This window comes from Drosophila elegans, unplaced genomic scaffold (assembly GCF_018152505.1).
Source record: "Drosophila elegans isolate 14027-0461.03 unplaced genomic scaffold, ASM1815250v1 contig_468, whole genome shotgun sequence".
Taxonomy (NCBI): Eukaryota; Metazoa; Arthropoda; class Insecta; order Diptera; family Drosophilidae; genus Drosophila; species Drosophila elegans.
The window spans coordinates 4401023-4423360 of NW_024545855.1; the positions used below are offsets into that span (position 1 = coordinate 4401023).

General features: G+C 40.4%; 3 protein-coding genes across 5 annotated transcripts; 1 reads left to right on the forward strand and 2 right to left on the reverse strand.

The window, feature by feature from the left end:
• Positions 1-1585: 1585 nt before the first annotated feature.
• LOC108142961 (cyclin G) lies at positions 1586-16083 on the reverse strand. 2 transcript variants are annotated; one of them, XM_017267105.2, is made up of 6 exons: positions 15984-16083; positions 5961-6811; positions 5633-5872; positions 5187-5561; positions 4907-5121; positions 1586-3407 (listed from the first exon to the last, which is right to left on the reverse strand). In XM_017267105.2, exons 2-6 carry the CDS (start codon positions 6789-6791, stop codon positions 3332-3334), a joined length of 1737 nt encoding a protein of 578 aa, XP_017122594.1. In that variant the 5' UTR covers positions 6792-6811; positions 15984-16083; the 3' UTR covers positions 1586-3331. The 2 variants fall into 2 exon arrangements, with proteins under 2 accessions (XP_017122594.1, XP_017122595.1); XM_017267106.2 differs by lacking the exon at positions 15984-16083 and adding an exon at positions 14060-14664.
• An 82-nt stretch (positions 16084-16165) lies between these two features.
• Positions 16166-20930, forward strand: LOC108142960 (mothers against decapentaplegic homolog 4). Of its 2 annotated transcripts, XM_017267103.2 has the most exons (9): positions 16167-16813; positions 17133-17404; positions 17683-18037; positions 18325-18558; positions 18850-19437; positions 19496-19781; positions 19840-20008; positions 20064-20190; positions 20255-20930. In XM_017267103.2, exons 1-9 carry the CDS (start codon positions 16750-16752, stop codon positions 20464-20466), a joined length of 2307 nt encoding a protein of 768 aa, XP_017122592.1. In that variant the 5' UTR covers positions 16167-16749; the 3' UTR covers positions 20467-20930. The 2 variants fall into 2 exon arrangements, with proteins under 2 accessions (XP_017122593.1, XP_017122592.1); XM_017267104.2 differs by lacking the exon at positions 18325-18558 and having other exon boundaries at positions 16166-16813.
• Positions 20931-21399: 469 nt separating this feature from the next.
• LOC108142962 (N-acetyltransferase 9-like protein) lies at positions 21400-22124 on the reverse strand. The gene has a single exon (XM_017267108.2). The coding sequence runs from the start codon at positions 22049-22051 to the stop codon at positions 21449-21451; it is 603 nt and encodes a 200-aa protein (XP_017122597.1). The 5' UTR covers positions 22052-22124; the 3' UTR covers positions 21400-21448.
• Positions 22125-22338: the final 214 nt, after the last annotated feature.

The following is a 22338-nucleotide window of genomic DNA, read 5'->3' on the forward strand; positions in this document are numbered from 1 at the left end:
TTTAATCGCATTTAAAAATCGCATTTATTTTAAATGCGGCATTTAGCCTTATGGGATTCCCTGTGTAAATAAATGCGCATTTGGCTAAATGCGTTTTAATGCGGCAATGGAATCAGGCTATTAGACATACAAAAGGTTTGGTACACAGTTAGCGCGGTTTCAAACCATTGAGAATAAAACAAATAATAAAAACTGGGCAGCACTGGCAGCGTTTAAAGTCTTAAATAATTTAATATAAGGATACAGAAAAAGGAAAATTATAAAATGAATGCAGTGAGCAAATTCATTACAAATTTAGCGCTGTTCCAAACCATTCAAGGTTGTAATAGAATGAAATATGTGGCAGCACTGGCAACGTTTCTTTAAACGTTATCTTAAGTTTAAAACGTAAAACAATTCAATAATAATTTGTAAAAGTTACATTTTTGATATTGTATAGTTTGCACACAACTTGAAGATTTTGAAAAGGAATATGATGCATTAAAAATCAATTTCCGTACGTTTTTTGATGTTGATTTACTAATAAACTAAAAAAGGTTTACCCGAAGAATGCAGACAAATATATTCAAAACCTGACGCAAAAAAAATGTTGTTCAATTCAATTTATAACGGCATACACATTTTAAATAGATCTTTCTTAAATTCCCCCAGAAACTCCAAAATAAGACACCTTTTTCCATTTACCATTTAATAATACTTTTTTTTCCATTTATTTGTTGTAATGTGTGTACAATGATTAAAATCACGAGTTTCAGCTGTTTTTAAACAGCTTGTTTCATTTTTTCTTTACACAATGATCCATTTTGCTTAAGAATGATTCTGGTGGACACCTAAAATATAGTCTAATTGTTAATTACAGGATGTAATTGCTAATAAATTAAAATGAGTGGTTCGTCATGTACAAAATGAATTCACTTCTCGTCGTAACTAATCCTAAGTAACTAAACCTCAACCGAATATAAGCTCAAACTTCTCGATGGGAAATGAGTCATCAAGTAATGATTAAAATTAAAGATACTTTACAATAATTGAGATTTTCAATGTTGATTTATGATGTTAATCCTTGCAAATATTTAACTAACTCCGCGCTAAATACAATGTAAAATTTGCTAGTTGTTAAAATTATGAAATCTCAGCCTGTGGCAGTCGATGGTAGAAAAACTTAGTTCTAGAGTTCTTTTCACCGCTTTCACCTTTCTCTTACGCTTAATCGCTTATTTGTCAATTGCCTCTTTTACAAGTTGGACAAAGCTAAAAACGTGTTTTTTCGCCACTGAACACATGATCTTCTGTCGCTTAAATTACTTAATTGTTTTCCATTTCACTTTAACGTACGACTGTGTGTTAACATTGTTTTCGGATTATTACAGAATTGATCTTTTGGCTGGGAAGGTTGCTAAATTACAAAATCTATTGCACAATTGTTAAAGATCGAGAGTCTTTGAATATTTACAGCAAAATCGCCCGCATTTATTTACAATTGCCATGAGCTGGGGATTCTGGGGATTATGCAAATGGTGATGGTGTACTCACATTTTGCCGGAGTCGCCGCTGCACTGCATCAAAAACAAATAAAACAGGCGAGTTTGTTGTAAATATTCATGAAAACCGAATGCCCCTGTGGCGGGCAAACGCATTTTATTAAATTTTACAGACAAGAGTTTGCACATTCCTCTGCCAAAAGGTTTAAAGAAATGAAACGTATCTGAATTTGCGAATTTCAATTGTTTTTATGCTTTGCGTTAGTGCCTAATGCTCTCTATAACTTTTCGCTTGACCCTTCGTACATCTTGCTAAATGTTGCATCATAATTTCTGCTCAAGTTTGCCGCGCTTCAATCTGAATTGAACTGAATTTTGGCCTTGTCTCAACGCTGGTTTTGCTTTAAACTAGGTTTTAATTGGTAGTTCATATGGTACAACATAAGAATGGATTTCGTTTTACAAATTTGTTTAATAAGTTAAATAATATTATGTAACAAAAAAGAAGAATTAGCTCGTGTATTATATGTAAAGGTATAATATAAAAGGGGATCACTGTGGTACTCGAACTAAATCTCGATGCCTTGAAGTTGATTGATTGATTGGTTGTTCAAGTGATAAACAATTGTGTAATAATAACAAATTTACTTAGCTGCGTATGATAATGAAAGTTTGCATTGGTCGTGCTTTTGTTTGATTTTTTAGGGCGGAAATTGAGTTCGTTTTTGTTATACAGAGAAAAATCTACTAGACACACACTACATATTGTGGATTCATCTTATCGTTTTTTAATGTAGTTATTATTGTTAAGAGTTCTTAGTCAATACAGGCGGCGAATTATACTTTAGCTTTTTATAGTGTTTGTTTTATATTTTTTTTGAGCGCGGCTAAAATTAATGATTAATCTGATCTGACCTTGTTTTTGTTGATTTTCTTTGTTAAACTTATCTTTTAGGGTCGGTCTATACATAGTAAACTTTTGTACTTTTTTTTAGATTTTATGATTTTTTGTGGTTTTTTTTTTTTTTGGGTCCATTGATTCGGGGCTTTTACATTAACTGAACAAACATAGAGAACATAGTGTTAACAACATATTTAAGGGGGGTCTGTTGAAAAAGATTTTCTTTTTGTTTAGAAATGTTTTGTATGATTTTTTTGTAAGGTTTTCAAGCGCAACCAACAAAAAACTGCTGTCCCATTCCAGATGTTCGGGATTCCGGCGTGGGTTCGCAATTCTCAAATCGTATTCTCTCTCTCACTGATCTCGAATAATGATCCGGAACGGCATCAATCTTTTGTATGATGGTCCGCAGCATTCTTTTTGTTTTTTTTTTTCAAAATTTTTTCAAGTTTTGTTTTTTTTTTCACGTATTTTTTTGTCTGCCGCAAATAAATCGAAAAAATTGTGGGGGCGCTACTGTTAGGCAACTTTCTCAAAAGGGGGAGGGGCGAGGCTGCGTCCCTGCTTCCCGCCCACATTTCCGTATCTCAATAGTTTCTTAAATGTTAGAACCAGCGCTATTAAATACACATTTGTGTATATGCCAAAAGAATTATGATGCACTTTAGCAAAATATACACACTCTACCTCAACCACCACTACTACTCTTGCACGCGGAACGCTCTCACGGACACACACATCGCCTTCGAGGACCTCCATATTCCGGCTGTTTTTCCTCTTTCTCTGCTTCTGCTGGGGATATGTCTAGTGCTTCTAAAGGATCGGGGGTCCCCAGGGGTTGTGGATGTGTGCCGCGTGGGCGTCTGGTTGATGGTTCCGTTGTCCGCTGCTCCATTTGTCCAGCTTTTGTCCCTCTGCTGCTCTACTGCTGCTGGCTGGAGGCTGGATACTAACATTGTTCGAAAATTGGAATTATTGGTGAAGTGGGCCAGTCCTCCTCTTCCTCGGAGCTAATACTCTCGGTTCTGGAAAGAAAGAATGGACAAAGTCGAAAATATAAGTACAATTCCAGTCAAAACTTTTGTCATAAGAAAAAAATAACTTAATCTCATCTCTCCGAAAGCTAAAAATAATTGGAATCCAATACAAACCTATAATGATATTTAAAATTAATCAATTACATTACATTACATTATATAATATAAGAAAATTAATCTTCTAGATTGCAAAAAATAATTCAAATTAAAAACAAACGTTCTAATCTTTAATAAACCAATGTTTATGAAATCTCAAACAAAAAATGACCGCAATTTGAGCTTCAGAAAAGGCTTTGTCTGCCGTTTAGCTCTTTTTTCGTTAAATCAATTAGTTTATCTATACATATACATATATATACATATAAAAGCTAAATAACGATAACGCCCTATAATTTCTCAGACTTCAGGTTGCAATTTGAAAACAACCTTGATTGTGGCTCAATAATCGGACAAACAATTAGCAAAACGAGTTCAAGTTGAAGGCCCCCCTTTCGCAATCAAGAACCCGAAAATCAGCTGATAATTTGAAAAGCCTTTGCTCAGGTGCAATCGAAACACATATTTCGGAAAACAGTGCATTGAACTCTCTTAAATGTTTATGACGAACTTTTTGTATAACCGAAAAAACCTTGAGAACAATATCAGCGATAAGTTAGCACTTTAAGGGAAAGAAAGCAAACAGCTGAGGCGAAAAATAGAAATTCAATGACATTGAAACATGTACAGCTAAGTTCAATGCTAAAATTCAAGGACGGCCAAAGATATAGGTATAAACATATATAACGACGGATATATATATATATATTGTGCACAATCAAATACTCTTTTGGCGACCCTCGCTGCCAGCTACGTGCGTGTATTTTGTTGTTGCGTCTAGCGGGTATTTGGAAACGATAAGATTGTTGCCGAAAAAAAGGCAAAAACAAGGGCAGCGAAAACCAAAAACAAATAGCTATTATAAACACGCATATAGAATGGGCGGTTCGAAGAGGAGGCAGGCGGGCAGTGGGCGAGCCAGCCAGTCTCATGACAATTGTGTTGTTGCCACTGCGGCTGATAATGGAATCGCTAATATTCTAGAAACTTGTTTACGCCAAAAATTTCAGATCGTCATCGACACATTTGCTTACATTCGAGATTGTATGTGCGCGTGTAGGCTATGCCAGAAATCACTAAAAATAAAGAACGGTGGATCCAGGTCCGAAAATTTCTTGGGTTCTTATTACTCTAAGGCTTTAAAAAAAAACCACTGAAAGTTTAAATATGTTTTTTTTCGCTAATTTGCATATAAAGTTTTTGTTGCATACAATTTAAAAACAAAAAAGGATCGTTGTAGTCGATTTCAAGTTTTAGGCAGCAACATCTCCCGACGTTAAACAGCAACTCAAACTTTAAAATATCTAAAAACGTACATTTATGCTAATAACTTCTAAAATATTGGGTAGATTTAATAATATAACTGGCCTCTACCAGGATTGTAAACTCACCTCGAACGCAGGCCATCGTCGAGGGCATTGGATATGCCTTCCTCAATGGTGGGCAGGTCGGAGGAGAAGCGGTTGATCGGGCGCAGGACGCGCAGCGTGCGACTGGACAACTTCCAGACAAGCCGCTGCTTGTAGGGCGCCTTGTTCTGCCCGTTGTAGTGGGATAGAATGCCCGACACGATGCTGAAGCCGCAGGTGAAAACGCGATCGGGAATCTGTGGGGCAGAGGCAATACTTTACACAAGTCCCACATAATGAGAAAATAGATGCCAAAACTCACCCTCATGTACTGCTGCAGGAACAGAATGTACTCGAAGACGTGCTTCAGCTCAGGACTGCCGCGAGTGTAGGACTCCTTGATGTGGAAGTCCAGGTGCAGGCAGATAAGCACCAGCGCCAGCGTCGACGGCGTGATCACCGTGGTCTTCACGTCGCACATCAGGATCTCCAGGCGGTTCTCCAGCTCCTCCAGCTTGATCAGCTGCTGGTAGAACTTGAAGAAGTCGCCACCAATTTCCTTCGCCAAGTTGCGGAACAGGGCGTAGTAGATGCGCAGGTAGCTCACGGAAGTGATCGGTGCATGTCCCATCTGGACGCCCAGCTTGTTGGCAATCACGCCGGCCATGCGTTCCAGATCGCCAGCGGTACAACCACACTATGAAATGAATTGAAGTGAAAAAAGTAAAAACCATACTTTAGAGTGAAGACGGATTTTAAAGCACCCACCTGAGATATTGTAACCAGATCCTCGGCGGGAATGGGCTTCAAGTCCAGCTGCTTGATGGCCAGATGGAACGAGGCCACGCTCATGCAGGCCATGTGCTTCGGCTTGACGGCCATGCGATCCAGAAAGCGGTCCACCAGGCTCATGGCCGAAAACAGGACGTCGGAGGGCAGCTCGTACCACATCTTCAGGCAGCGCAGTACGTAAGCGGATCCATCTCGTCCTCCGGCAGTCACCTCACGCTGTGGGATGAAATAAGTGGGCTATTTGGTTAGATGCTTTTATATGAGGAATGCATAGTTTGCACCTCAAATTCTTTACTAGACTTACCCTCGACTCCTTGGGCAGCAACAGCACCGTGTGGAACTTGTCCTGCAGAGCGTCGTACTCCTTAAGGGTCTCGTACAACTCATCCGAGGTGAGGGCGTGCAGCTGATCCTCAAGCTTCTTCGAGGACGAAGAAGGCTCGCCATTATTGTTGGCTCCTCCGACGGCACCTCCTGCCGCCTCGGACTCCAGATCCTCCAGTTGTTGTTGTTTCTCGTACTTCTGATATTCCAAGCCAGCAGCACCCGGTGTCCCATACCGGCCCTCGTCCGCAATCCTCATCCAATCAGTTGGCATCTCTGCATTGCGGTTAATGCCGTTGGCCAGCTTGCCCCCACTAGTGGCACCACCCGATATACCCGATCCACTCGAACCACCCGCTACAGCTACAGATCCCACTGCGGATCCAGCAGCAGCAGCGGCGGCAGCCTGGGCCGAAGTCGAGGGCTGCTCGTCGTCGACCAGAATGTCATTGATGCTGTGGGCGTCCATGGTGAGTCCGTTGTTGTTGTGGGCTGGGCTGTGTCCGGATCCTGGGTTGATGGTGGCTGGGTGGTCCTGGGGCAAGGCTAGGCCGGGCATTACCAACGACGACATCGATGTCCTCTGCTGCATCAACTGCTCCTGCTGCCGCGCCGCCTGCAACTGGCAATAGTAGGCGATATCCTGCTCCCGTTGGTACTGGTAGTGCTGGTATTGCTCGTACTCGTATTGCTGTTGCAGGTGCAACTGTTGCTGCTGCTGCTGCTGCTGTTGCAGAGTGCTCTCCAACTCACAATCAACTTCGGCGGCGTATTCGGCGGCAGCAGAGGAGTAGCGTACAGGGACAGACATTGTGAGGGCTGGCCTAGTACCTGTGTTATGGTTTTTAAGGTTGTAGATTAAGCAACACTTTCTGGTGACAAAAGTGTCGGGAAATTGCAAAAAGAAAACTACTAGGCCCAGATAGAAATCGCAAGGAGGAGAAGTGGGAAGGAGAAGGATTCTTCCTTTCGTTCTCGCAGTCCTTGACAAATTTTGTTTGCTTTTATTTTCAGCTAAACACGGATCTCACACTTCCCAATTGGGCCGATATCAACGAGTTTTTCGAAGGAAACTCTCAATCTTTCGCTCAAGATCCGTGTAGGTTTAGAACTAAACTCGCGCTTCAGGGAATCCAAAAAAAGACCACAGGGACTCTCTACCGAAACGGCACCGAAAATAAAATTAATCTGTTTGCTACTTGTGCTGCACACACCGGTCGCAGAACTCAGAGATCTGATTTGTTCAAAAACTCTGGCTGATTTTTCAAAAATTTCAGCAGCTCAGTGACCTTAATGCAATTCTTTCAACGATTGGCAAACGGGAAACAAACAAAAGACACCCTCTACAATGGTTTATAGACGACGACAGAATTGCGGGCAGTGTACCAAAGGACAATTCGACAATAGCTACTCCAAAGATTTTGATTTCAATGGCGGTTAGCTTTCAGTCGACTATTTAGTTTGCCTGGCGTACGCTGATCTCACAATTGTCGCGCTAATGATATGGAAAATGTACTCAGAAACTCAAGCCAAATGAATTTCTGTGCAAAGCGCTTAAAATTATGGTTTATTAAGTGTTCGCTCAGTGCTTTTCACGATAATAAACTCTTGCGCTTGGCTAATTTTGAATTTTAGCTCTTTATGATAATGTTTATATGCTTTGGTTTTTTGTTTGGCTAAATTCAAATAAAACTTACGAGCTGCAAAAGTTGTTTGTGTGTGGGCACAGAGAAATTAAAATGTTAATACAGTGTGTTTCAAAATAAAGTCAATGGATGGATGGTATGCAAATAAATTTATTGTGTGCAAGTGCAATGCACTTTCTTCCCTCTTTTTTTGTTTTTAAATATTTATATCGTGTTCAATGCGTTTAACGAACTTTTTGGTTTCAGCTAAAATACACCCGTACCCAAATTGAGCTATAAACCTGACGACATTGGAATTCATTTTATGTTGGGCAGTGCTCAACTCAAATCGCCCGGCCGACCTTACTCAGTGACACATTTTTATTCAAATCGCAACCACAAGGTTGTCATAGGAGGGGGATCTGGGATTCTATGTAGCGCCTCAAGGCAAGCCACGTAAATAGATCGAGACACTCGTCCATTTGCAAGAAATCAAAGCATGAATAGAATCCGACAACGAACATATTTGTGTCTTAAATGTTCAGACGCAAACGATTAAACAAAAAACGTTTAAAAGACCACCGTATTATTTAACGACCTTGTTATTTTCGATTTATAATTTTTAGTCGTAATCAAAGCATTGAACTTACTTCCCTGGTTGAACATTATCAAACTCGTCGGAAATAAAAGAAATTTTGAAATGTTCACAAGATTTCATTATGAAACCTTTCCTAATCGAATTTATTTCACTCTTTGGCCCTAACAAACAATCTTGAAAGAGTAAGCAACAACATTTTAGATCGGTTCAACTTTAGTTCCTAAGTGCTTCTATATCACTTCACACTTCCGCTAGACAAGAGATGTTCCCAAAAGCCCGCGATTAAAACTTGAGAAAATGTAAGGCCCAACACAGAGGAAAAACAAATCTACATATAGACACTTGATCAAACATTTATAATGCGCCGCCATTTTGTGTGCTAGTTTAATGCGACCAAAGGAAAACCTCAGTCATTTTATGCTTTCTCCTCTTTCCGAAACCAAAACAAAAACTTCACATAGTGTAAACAGTTGGATGATATATGTATGACATAAACCCAGCTAAACCAAAAACTCGAGAAACTAAGAAATGACTAAGAAAGCCCCGACAATTGCCTCCAGATGTGATCGGAAAGTCAGAGATTCCAAGTATCTGGCAGTGATGTGGGATCGCCTTAGTTATTTTTAAACGTACCAAGGAGGAAATCGAATTGTAGAAAATTACAAGAATTATCTAGCGACTGGCGCCAAAGGTTTCGTTTTGTTTGATTTCGATCTTCCTCAATATGCATACGAAAATAACTACAAACAAGGGGAAAAACCCTAGTTTTTGTAGGCATACTTTCATTTAACAATAAAAACACTAAAATAAAAAATCTTAAGCTTACTGATTCGGACTTTAAGAATGCTAAATAAAACGAAAATTTGTTGACAGTGGCTTTACTCATAATAAGGTCGAAAACAAATTTTTGACCGCGCCCTGAATCATCTTGTATTGCCCCAAATATAATGATTCAGATGCGGGCTATGTGACACATAGGGTTAGTGAGTTGAAACGTCGTTCAAAAATACCTTCAGCAACACTTCTGCATGAACAGAAAATACGTTTTCTTGTGTTTTTACTGATCAGTTCTATTTTTAAAGACCGAGACCAAAACAACCAATAACAATAACCGTATAAAACTAGCTACGGACCCACAATTCAAGGTCGCCCACCCACAAAAACTCGTTTCAAGGGACGGGGGGAAATCCACAAAAAATGTTCGACTTCAAAGCTGCTGAGTAAGCGTACACACATACATATGGAGACCAAAGCTTACAAATCTTTAAAATAAAATCAGAAAAAAGCTTCTGTCAAAAAAGTGATAACGGTGAGGCGGAGAGGTTAAAGTTCAACTTTTACGCTTTGCTGACCATCAAAGCAATAAAGAAATGCATAACAATGGGCAACATAACTAAAACTAACATAACATAAAACTGTGTTATGTCTAGGAAAGTCTAAATCAAAATATCAAAAAGCGATAAGATATTTAGGTATACGTTTTGAAGATTAGTTGAAATGCCAACATCCGATGATTGTTTTTCTATTTGGCGACCATAACAGAATTTTTGTTTGTGGTTTCACGGTACAGGAAATATAGAAAAATAACAAAGGTGGTCATAATAAAAGCGTACATTTTTTTTATCACATAAAAAAGGCAAACTTTAGCCAGACAAAAAGTTATCGCACTTTTGATCTTAGCCAAGGCTTTCTGTCCGACTGCAGGTGCCTTTAAAATAGTGTTATGTATGCCAGATTTCTCAACTGAATTATTTCTTAGCGCTTTTTTTTGTCAGTTGTCGAGTTGTTTTTAGTTGTTTTCTTTTTTGGCTTGCGCTCTGCTGACGCAAAAAGGCACGTACGCACACATGCAGCAGATACAAAAAGTATCTGTGTTGCCATATTTTTAATGTTGTTAAAAATACCAGAAGAAGCACACACAAATTTCACTTTTTGACTATTTTCGTAACAGACGATAGGCGGCAGGGGTGTGACCATTTACCTGGGACAGGTGAGAAATATTTTCATAGCTTCTCTTTGTCTTTATTTAGGCACCACCGTAAATCCCTTGACTGCAATTGAAAGTTAAGGTACGGGTGTAGCGGAGAGACGTTTTCAAAATGAAAGCGGAAAGCGGATCATAAACAAAAAAGGCACTACTAAGAGCAAAATATTTTCTACAGCAAACGCATAATCGGTCAATTGTTTTTAATTCGTACGCTTTGCTTTTCCTTCCGTGTACCTAGTTTTTTTTGTGAACGAACGAATGGATTGTACATTTATCATCGTCATCGGCTGATGAAGGTCAACAAATGACAGCCAAAGAGAGAGTGTGATCGCTGTAGATTGCGGGAAAGAGAGGGCCAGAGAGATCGAGTGGAGACCAGCTTCATATAGAAGAAATAGAAACGTGACTGGAGACAGGCTTCCAAGGGAGGAGAGTGGAAGAACAAGATCTTGGATGCAATACCATTTCATTTGTTTTTCTAGTTGTTTCATAACCGATTTTTTTAATTTGAGTTATTTTTCATATTACCGATCTGTTAAAAAGATCATAACATTTTGTCGCTTTCCATAATAAATCAATTGATACAGATCATATAAAAAGGGATTCTTGTCTTACCAAATACACATTTTATTGGCACTTTAAAATTATTTCCACTTAATAGAGCGCCTTTAGTTTGTAAAAACCATTGTCAACCCCTAAGCAACCTGCCTGTTCGCCTTTTTCGTGTGTGTAAAAGAGGTGCAAAGAACTTTGACTTTGCCATAAGCTATAATTAACGGAACAAGGGAATCGCCCCGCCAGTTTTTGATTAGGGGTGACTCTTTAGAGCAACCCCAAAAAGCGTTCGAATCCACCCCGGCGACAGCACAGAATTTTGGAATTTAAATAGTGACCGAACACAAGTGGAGTGGGGGAAATACAATGAAAAGATCTTGCAGCAGCTGCAGTGGCATGTGCTACCAAAGATACGATGCAAGGAAATTTATCTCCCGATATCCCCAGAAAACAAAAGAAACTTTATGTTTTTCGGTAAAGAAAAGTAACAGACCTTAAACGGAAACGACAATAGATAGAGAAACGAGCAGCGGGCATTGTACTCGGGTATACGGCGATTGGAAATTGTGCCGCTCTATCAGGCGATCGACCTTTGCCAAGCCTGTTTTTTGTGTAGTGTTTTTTTCATTTCACTGACTTTTCTAGTTTCCAGTTGTTGTATATGGATTTTGAACACTTATCAGTCTATCGCTAGTCTCGCATATCTGTCAATGGGGACTTGCGATTTGCATTTCGCCAATTATCTATCGATCGTGTGAATCGACGCTTTACCAAATTGCAATGCATTCCGGCCCCCTCGGACTTTTCATTATCAACTGTGCTGCAGTGTAAGAATTTCCCTAACGTAAAGTGAACGTGACCAAAGTCGGAGTCACTGAAATGACGAGTGGAGCGTCTGAGGAGCGTGCCCAAATAAAATGATAAGCGAGTGCTAATCTTAGGGAACACAGTCTTGGGTCAAAGTCCCAAACATTAACAAGGGACGGAGAAGGTATACCAAAAAGTTGGTGATTCTAAGATAATTACATCGAGAATTTAATAGAGGATAGTGATTATCTATTTTAAAAGCCTGGTTTACAATCGGCACGACTTTAAGCCTTGAAGCCTCACAATAATTATTTAATAATACCTATCAGCATAATTGCTTAGTCAGGATAACTTGAACCAGAGTTTTAACAAAGAGTTTCCCATGGGTATCACTGAATCACAACGTACTCCTCTTGGATTTCTCTATGCGTAATTGCAGAGAAAATTCTTCGATAAAGAGTCCATTGTATTTACCATCGTAATGCTAGACTCCAGGGCTCGCATTTGAGCCAATTTATGGGCTACACATTAATATCCAAGGTTCTAAAGTGACATTTAGATAAGTAACTGATACGTTGCAATCCCAGAAATGACTTACAGCGGGGGACTCTCTTATCAGAGAAGTGGCGAACATTTCGTAACATTCCATGACGTAAGTAGCAAGGTTCGATAAAGCGATTTGATCCTATCGCCATTGTCAGATACCCACAAAACCCATATAAATGCTAACACAGAAAAAGCAGCTGCAGTGCGAAAAAAATCAAAGAGAGAGAACAGCTGCAAGCAGAAATATTGGAATTTTTCATCACCTTTCATAAAATTGAATTAGAAAAGGGTGGGACTCGAATAGTCGCCTGGCACGAGCTGAAAATAGAGGGGTTTACCAGGAAGGGGGTTTAAAAACGGTTCAGTTGAGTGCTTTTTCAGGGGGGCTTGAAATCTCCCGGAATCGGATTCATTGTAGAATTGGTATACACCACGGTTTTTTGGGATGGTTTCCTATCGTTCGAGTGAGTTTGGGCATTACATTTCACTTTAGGCTGGCGCCTTGCTTGCGGATACACGAATTTTATGGAAGACTGAAAACTAAAAAACAGGTAGAAAGTATACAACTTCTGGTAAAAGGAACCTTTTTTGACCACAAATTGTGTTATTTTCAATGTTGATACTAAGATTGAATTGATGTTTTTGTACTTAAAACAATAAAATTTTATTTTTATAAAGATCAAATAAGTAAATTGGCAACCAGCAATTTGTTTCAAGAATTTGTTATTTTTGAAATAAGGAAGCTATTTATAGTTGGACTTTGGTCAACTAAGGGTTAAAGCTAAATTCTTCCCTTTTCTTTCGTTTTTTCTCCTCCATTCCACACAGAAGATAGACAAAGAATTGAAAACACCTTTTTACATGAAACAAGTGTGAAGAGGAATAAATAAAACAACGGTATAAAAGCAACACCCACACACCCTCACCTTGTATTTGATAAGTATGTGTGCGTGGGGGTCGTTTTATGCGATGTATTTATTTTGTATTTTTTGGAGGCTATGGAAAATATGAAAATCAACAAATTAAGCAATTCTGTGTGTGTGTCTGCGGCTGCGCAACAAATTGAAATCAACAAATATGACCCAGAAAACAAAATAAAAGCGCTGAAGGTGAAATCAGCAATCAGCCAAAGGAGAAACGGCGGACAAGACGGAATGCAATAACACTAGTTCTCTGTTTCAGAAACAAGTTGCTTTATAAAATAAGCTTAAGTGTTTTTGAAACCAAAACAAGTAGTTGTTTTCGTCGTACATACATATTTTATTTTTTGGCTGACGCAATTTCAAGCCCGCGCACGCACACTCTTAAACATATCGAGTTGCTGCGGTGGTGTGTGTTTGTACATGAAGCAAAAATCCAAATGGGAACACAGCACACACACTCAAAAGTCTTTGTTTGCAACCCGTGCGTGTGTGTGCTGTGATGGAACTTTGGAAGTGAAACACAAGGATTTTGGGGGAAAACAAAAAAAAAAGAAGGAGCTGTAATGTACAATTAACGTAAAATGGAAATAATGCAGATATGCAAATAAGGGGAGGTAATTTTAGTTTTTCTAGGCGGAAAAAGTGTATTTTAAAGCTGATAGCCAAACAAAGGCACAAACACACATACAAATGTATGTTGTACAGCTTGCATAAAAAGCACAGTCCCACAAACACACACATAGTTCCCCTCTCTTTCTATATCTCGCTCGCTCACTCCCCCAGCAATGAATTAAGAATAGCGGACCCCAAAAACCACTCTCTCGCTCATACATACAAACACCAACCAAACAGCTGTGTAACGAACTGGAAGTGGAACAAACACGTAAATTAACAAATTATGTATGTATGCCTCAATATATCATTCTGTTTTCAACAACAAAATCATCTGATGAATGAAAAAAACAAAATAACTAAAGCCTTGACTTTCTTTTTGCAATTAAAAGACTTTTTGTTTAAAATAAATTGCATTTTGCTTACGTTTTTACAGCCATTTTGTTGTTTTTGTGTTGCGCAGGAATGTTGAGATGAATTGTTTAGTTAAGAATTTTGGCTTTTATTGCACTCGAAGACAAGTAAATATATTGGCTGGCAGCTTTTCGAGCTTATTTATTTTTTTTTTTTTTAAGCAATAGTTCGCTATAAAAACTTGTGGTTTGCCATTTAAGCTATTTGTTAACTAATTTGTACTGCGTTTTTATCACAATTTGAACTCTGTTTTTTTTAGGCTGACATTTTCTCCTTGGTTTTCTCGTTTGCGGATCGATTTTTCCCACACACACCAGGCTAAAAGTGCTTGGGGCTTTTCTCCATCAGCTGTGCATCGTAGCTACTTTTCGTATATTTTCCTTTTCCTGCTTTAGCAAAGCTTTGTACTTTCGAAAAGCATAGAATTTTGCACTAAGTCCTTTAACAAATTTAATTCTCTAGTTCTAGGCAAACACACACACTGAAACACTCGCGCTCACTAAAAACGGTACTTCTTCTTTGATTTGTTTTTTTTCGAATGACTGTTTTTGTCGATTGACGATTTTTTAGTGTTACCAGATGATGAAATGTCGTTTACCCATAATACTCGATGAGAGATGTGTACCTATCATATCGATAGGTACCACCGATTGTTTCGGATTATGACTATCACGATAGTTATAAACATTAATTTATAAATAACAAATGTTAACCATATCAAAAGCTCAAAACGACGTTGTGGAAATAGTAACAAAGGAAAAATGAGCAGAAAATTAAAATTTTTTGAACATTCAATCATTTTAAAATCATTTTTTTTAGGTACTTTAAATATTAATGTTTAATATTATATTATTATATACTTATATTTTAAGATCATTTCAAAGCTGAAGGACCATAGATATTTGGATTTAGTTATATTTTTTGCCGGTTGCATAAGCTGTTAAAGCCGTAAAGTTATCGAATTGAAATAAGCTTGCTTATAATTGGAAAAGCGCAAATATGGAAATCATAAATTGCTTTTAAATTTTTCAGCAGCTTTCATGTGAAAATAATTTCAATAAACATCATGAAAGTAAGAAGGAACAATGTACACATACAAAGTTCCTTAAAACATAAGTCATTTGTTCTTCAATTGCTTTGCCAACGATTTAAAAAAGTTATTAGGATAGACTTTTATTGAAGGGGTGAAAATTCAATAAATTAAGTATTTAACTGTTTTTAATTGTGAAGCAGGAAAGTAAAGTGTTCAAAATATGTTCCTGGATGTTTTTCAGGAGGCAACCCGAAACTTACTACATATTTCACAATCAATGCTTATGCCAAAAACACTCGAACACATGTACATACATACATATGTATGTACATAATACATATGCATGTATTTATTTACCCTCACGAAACTGAATTGAGATTAAAGATTCAAAGACGCAGTTTGATAAGATTTTTATAACCAAAGAAACTACGCAGCAAGTTGTTTTTGGTGTGGAGTTGTCAAAGTAACGAGGAAAATGCATTTGCCGGCGAAAGGGAAAATCATTACTGTTGCCAAGTGAAATTTTATATGGTGGATGGAGGGGTGAAAATGTTGGAGGGGGTGGTCTATTTCAGGGCCCTGCACACACACGCACGCACTTCTAGAAACAACCTGTCACGCAAATGGGAATTTTGAATGCGTGTTGTTGCTATGAAAATTATAAAGGAACCTATTTAAAATAAGATTTAATATGTACTTAAATAAACTTGTTGCACTTGCTATAATCCAAAATTTTCCCTAATTTCAAAGACAGAAACTTTCCTGAATTTCATCACACACACTCATGCATCTGTAGAAAAAACGCGTGGCGATTGATTTTTAGCCTTTAAAAAAGTTCGTTATACGCATGGAACAGTACGCGAAATGAATGTAGGTCTGTATAAAATATCTCAGGACACTTACCCGGATGCCTCTGCGTTTTAATCAGTATCTGCTTTTCTTTCCTTCTTTTTTCCAAAATATATAAACTTATTCTCAAATTAAATTTTCGAGAACTGACCAAATCTTTGTATTTTAAAAATACCCCAATGAGTTTTTAAGGCTTTTGTGATCTGGCAACGCCGTGCTTTGGTATATTTGCAAAACGGTCACTTTACACAGCCGCAACAAAATAAAGGAGGAAAAAAGGCGAATTGGGTGGAAAACTGGATTTTGAGAGGCAGAAAATTCTACTTGTGTGTTTCTAAAGCAGCTAGTAAAGTGAAAATCATGAAAATCGTTAAAAACTGTGAAAACAAATCTTTAGCAAGGATTTAAAAAGGAAACTTCTTGTTCGGTGTGTTTGAGCAGTGCGTGTGGCTGTATGCGAAGGAGGAGGAAAGACTGAGAAGAGCAGAGTTTTTCGCAAGGAAATTACGCCAACTTTGTGGGAGTTCAAGTCTTTAAGCGTTGGTGTTAGTGTGGTGTGTGTGTGCAACACCCCCCAAGCCCACGCACACATAGTCAGCCAACCGCCGTTTGTTTTGTGCTCACATTCGCGTGCCGTCTTTGTTTGGTTTTCTCTTCCCCCCTTTCGTCGCGTGCTTAACTCCGCCGGCTTTGATTACGATTACGCCCCCCACTCCCACTGGCACTCTCATCTGTATCCATATCCGCCGAATCCGGATCCAGCAACAACGCCGCCGTGGATGCCCATGCACGTTCTCTGGGCCTCGCCCAGGAATTTGGAATGGGCGGCGGCCCAGGGGCGGGTCCGCCCGCCCACATGTACGGCGCCGTAGCCCCGCAGGACAGTAAGTTGCCGATCTCTATTAACCCTCATGTGTGCACCATACAGTCACTTTATTTTACAGTAGGTACCACACTAGTGCAACACCGCTAATGTTTATAATTTCATTTTGGCAAAATGTGAAAAAAATTGTGTAAATGATAAGAATCACCTAAGAATCACGTTATAGAAACTCTACAAATGTGTCATTGTTAAAAAACAATTAACTTTTTTTTAATAAAAATGTTAAACTTTCAAATATATAAACATAGCTGTTATCAAAGTTATTCCGAGCATCAATCGAATACCTTAATAAATAATACTAATTACTCCCTCATCCGCAGTAATTGTCCGGGACATGGTGCAGATGCCGCCACCACCTCCCTCAAACGCCCCCACATCGGCGGACGCCTGCCTGAGCATCGTTCACTCGCTAATGTGCCACCGACAGGGCGGAGAGAGCGAGGGATTCGCCAAGCGGGCCATCGAGTCGCTGGTAAAGAAGCTCAAGGAGAAGCGCGACGAACTGGACTCCCTGATCACGGCCATCACCACAAATGGAGCCCATCCCAGCAAGTGCGTGACGATCCAGCGCACCCTCGACGGTCGACTGCAGGTGAGATGGATTTAAAAAAAAAAAGTGGATAAGTGACTCGACTACCTGATAGTAGGTACTCTTCTTATCGGAGATGAGTGTCCGGGTTGTTTGTCCCCGATTTCCCGGTTTTCTGATAACGATACTAGGTAACTTATGGCGGGAAGTTGGGTGAATCAATCTTTTAATTTTAATGAACTATGAGGAGGCTCAAATAGTCTTTTTGGAAAGCCAATTTTAATTGCAACTACTGAATAATATAATCAAAAAACTAATGCCTTCTCCATTTTACACTCCAGGTCGCCGGTCGCAAGGGCTTTCCGCACGTGATATATGCCCGGATTTGGCGCTGGCCGGACCTGCACAAAAACGAGCTCAAGCACGTCAAGTACTGCGCCTTCGCCTTCGATCTCAAGTGCGACTCGGTATGCGTGAATCCCTACCACTACGAGCGCGTCGTCTCCCCGGGCATCGACCTTTCCGGCTTGAGCCTGCAGTCGGGCCCCAGTCGCCTGGTAAAGGACGAATACTCGGCGGGTCCGCTGGTGGGCGGCATGGACATAGATGGCAACGATATCGGCACCATACAACACCACCCCACGCAAATGGTGGGTCCCGGCGGCTACGGATATCCACAGGGACCCGCTGAATATGGTAGGGCTACCGTTCCTTACTGACTTTGTTTGGGAATTTTTTAATAGGGAATGAAAAGCTTTAAGTAGATTGGTGGAGAAATCTTATTCTAATATTTTCTATTCTTTCATTAATCTTGTTATGTCGGTTTATATTTTAATAATTCAATTTCGAACACAAAGTTATGGGAAGTTATTGCAGCATTTATAATAATTATTTTATGATTTCTTGCTTTCATTAATTTTCCTTTTTCAATATATTTGTTTACCTTTGTTTCTTTTTGGTCGTTTTCTGTTGACTTTGGGTAGTTAACGATGCCAATCCCATGAGTGCAATGTTTCCTAGCGGGCGCACAATACCAAAAATCGAGCCGCAGGATGGTGTTGCTGGGTCGCGTAGCTCCTGGATGGTGCCACCTCCCCCGCGGCTTGGTCAGCCCCCTCAGCAACAACAACAACAACAGCAGCAGCCGCAGCAACAACAACCCCCGCAGCCCCCTCAGCAGCAGCAGCCCCAATCGCAGGCAGCTGCTCATCCGCTTTGTAAGGATTATTATATGAGTTAACTTAATTTTCACAAAAAACCCCCCTTTCTGGGAACAAATTCATTGATTATTTCTTAATTACAATTAATTCAAATTTTTTCTGTATTAAAATTTGTAAGGAGACTTATTTGAGAATAATTGAAATTCCCCACAATGTGGTAAAAATCGTACTTTCCGATCATTTTTATACACCTTCATATAAGTGGGACCAACTGCATTAATTGATCTGGTGGAAAACGACTAATTTCACTTTATTTATTTAACAATTGTTTCCTTAAATTTGTTTCAGCTGTACCTCATGGAATGTCGAGCATGTCTGGCCCCATGAATCCCGGTCCAGTGATGGCTCCTCCACCTCCTCCGCAACAGGCTCAGAATCCTCAGGGCAATGGGGTGCACCATGCCCAGGCCAATTCGCCCACTGATCCCGCCTCCGCTATGGCCATGCAGCAGCAACAACAGCAGCAACAACAGCAACAGCAGACGGGCGGAGTACCCAATGGGGCGGTCAATGCCAGCGGTGGGGCCCCCACTGGAGGTCAGTACTACGGCCAGCCGCAACCAGGAAGTCAGATGCAAGGTACCGGTGCAGGTGTACCAAATCCTCCACCCGTCCATGCCCAGCAAAATGGCTATGTGTCGCAGGCGGTATCCGCAGGCACAGCCTCCGTTGGAGGAGGCGGTGTCTTTGGAGCGGCGCAGCCCACCCCGCAGCAGCAACAGCAGAATCAGACTGGAGTACAGGCCAGTGCTGGGTCTACTGGTAGTCAGGCCGGCGGAGGGGGTGGATCGGCGGGCACTTGGACAGGACCCAACACCCTGACCTACACACAGTCCATGCAGCCCCCCGATCCTCGTTCTCTACCAGGTGGATTCTGTAAGTACATTTTATACACATATATAACTGTTTGGATTCTAAATTGGATGGATTCCAGGGAACTCAACGCTGCCAGGTGACCTTGGCTCGCCGCAACAGACGCCTCCACAGCAACAACAACAACAGCAGCAACAGCCACGCCTCCTGTCGCGCCAGCCGCCTCCGGAATACTGGTGCTCCATAGCCTACTTCGAGCTGGACACACAGGTGGGCGAGACCTTTAAGGTGCCGTCGGCCAAACCGAATGTCATTATCGATGGCTATGTGGATCCCTCGGGAGGCAATCGATTCTGCCTGGGCGCACTCAGCAATGTTCATCGCACCGAGCAATCGGAACGTGCCAGGTGAGTGGCTAACTATGGTTGAGATTAACTGGAGGACTAATTGGAGCACTTTGTGCAGGCTGCACATCGGCAAGGGCGTACAATTGGATCTGCGTGGCGAGGGCGACGTGTGGCTCCGCTGCCTCAGCGACAACTCTGTGTTCGTACAAAGCTATTACCTGGATCGCGAGGCGGGACGCACACCTGGCGATGCAGTGCACAAGATTTACCCGGCGGCGTGCATCAAGGTGGGCTTTGTATAAGGAATCCCCTATGTGAATAATAATTGTGTTTTTGCGACAGGTGTTCGACCTGCGCCAGTGCCACCAACAAATGCACTCGCTGGCCACGAATGCTCAGGCAGCAGCAGCAGCTCAGGCGGCAGCCGTGGCCGGAGTGGCCAATCAGCAGATGGGAGGAGGCGGGAGGAGTAAGTTTTCCGTACTATCGGTTCATTCCAAAGCCAACTAATCACTTGAACCTCGGTTTTTCAGGCATGACTGCAGCAGCTGGAATTGGCGTAGATGATCTGCGCCGATTGTGCATCCTGCGACTCAGCTTCGTCAAGGGCTGGGGACCTGACTATCCGCGCCAGTCGATCAAGGAGACGCCCTGCTGGATTGAGGTGCATCTGCATCGAGCCCTCCAGTTGCTGGACGAGGTGCTCCACGCCATGCCCATCGATGGACCACGAGCCTCTGCCTAATTCGTATTTATTATCGTATCGGCCCACATTTACGTTAAGGACTCAGAGCGGCAGCTATTTGCGGATTTCGGATTTTTGGTTTTTCATTTGCAATTCTGATTACGATTATGTTTGCCTTTGATTATTCAATAATGATTTTTATAAAAAATTGAAACAAGTTAGCAGTCTTAAGTATGCAGCTGTAAAGCACTAAGCATCTAGTTTTATGTACTATATTTAGATATACCCACACGCCACACTCCGGAAATAATTGACAAGCGGCAAGTGTTAGTTGCCCGTTTCCTGCCACGCAAATCACGACAAGACGCATACACACAGCATTACAATCATCCAAGCCACAAGGCGAAACAAAAGAAACATCGATGCACCCATAAATACATACATATGATGTAAAATGCAACATAAGTAAGGCAAGCGAAACAAGTAGTTGTATCATAAGTGTAATAAACAGAGCTAAATCTAAAGATTCTGAAATGGTTTATTGCATTTGGGATTCTTAGTCATAATAATTTGAAAATTCTTATGCAGAACAAATTATTTTTTACTAGTGATTTTTGAGTGATGACTTCAAATAACTTATTTCTGATCAATGATGAAAATGTATCATCTGAAATTATACGATTTTGATTGGATAAAAAAAATTCACCAGGAGTTCAATTTATAGGGGTCCCGAAATATATGTTTCTGAAATTGCTAATTTCCCAAGCCTATCTTATTTTTATGATCTTTAGAAGCAGGGGAACTAAAAGTTTATGGATTTTATACGTATAAGAGCTTAAAAATGTCGTTAAGATTCTTGTTAGAATTCTGGTATTTGATCATTTTTTCTATATTAGTTGGGTTGAGATTCTCTAAAGAAAAGCAAAGGTATTACGAGTTTAAGTGTAGGACATTCCATTAAAACCAAGGCGAATGCTTTACATAAAACAACAATTTATAGTTAAAAATAGTTTGGTTATATATTTAAATGCATATTGTAACCCTAGTAGCTTTCGATTTGTAGTTGAACCTGTTGGTCCAGCCAGCTGATCCAATCTGGGGTAATTTGGCGTTCCAAAGTGACCTCGTGAAAAACTTCTACCCTACTCGTTTCCACAAATTTAAAAGTTTCGAATAAATGCATGGAAATGGTGTTGTCCATGTCGATCTTGACTTCGAATTTGTCCAGTTTCAGCTGTGATTGGGATTGTGCGTATTTCAGCATGATGAGCATGGCTTCCCGTCCGAATCCCTTACCCCTCGCATCCGGTTCGGCAATCATAATCTCCGCCTCCGCCACCTGGCGATCATTTAGATCCGGATCTGGGCGAAGGAAGAGATTCGTATCACCCACCATGGCTAATATTTCGTCATGATCACGGGCATAGATGTCAGCATCCAGTATTATAAAAGTAAGTTTGTCGCTGTCCTCGCGCCAACTTTTCTGCATTTCGTATTCCTCGTCCAAAGTCAATTCCTCTGAAGCGGTCAACTGCCTCAAAGTATCGTTGCTCATCCATTTGTGGTATTTTTCAACGTGGCGGGATTCGTAGGGCACCAGTATGATCCTGCGACCCAGTATTTTAATCTGCTCGTTTAAGTGCATCCTGTATTTACTTGTGGTGATTTTTGTTTACATTAAATGGGGCTGTTTCGGTTTTTTTTTATTTCGCCCAGTTTGAATTAGGGGGATTCCTGAAACTGAATCATTCACCTCTATGGTAGGCAATCTACATAGTGACGAATCGCACGGGAAGTGCGGTTTCCGCAGAAAGGAAAATCTGCTTTGATAGTTCGAGCAATCCTTATTATTTATCTTTATATACTAAATGGGTCAGGAAAAATTTAGTTAAAAACAAAAAATGAAACTTACAAAATTTTAGCTGGTAAAAT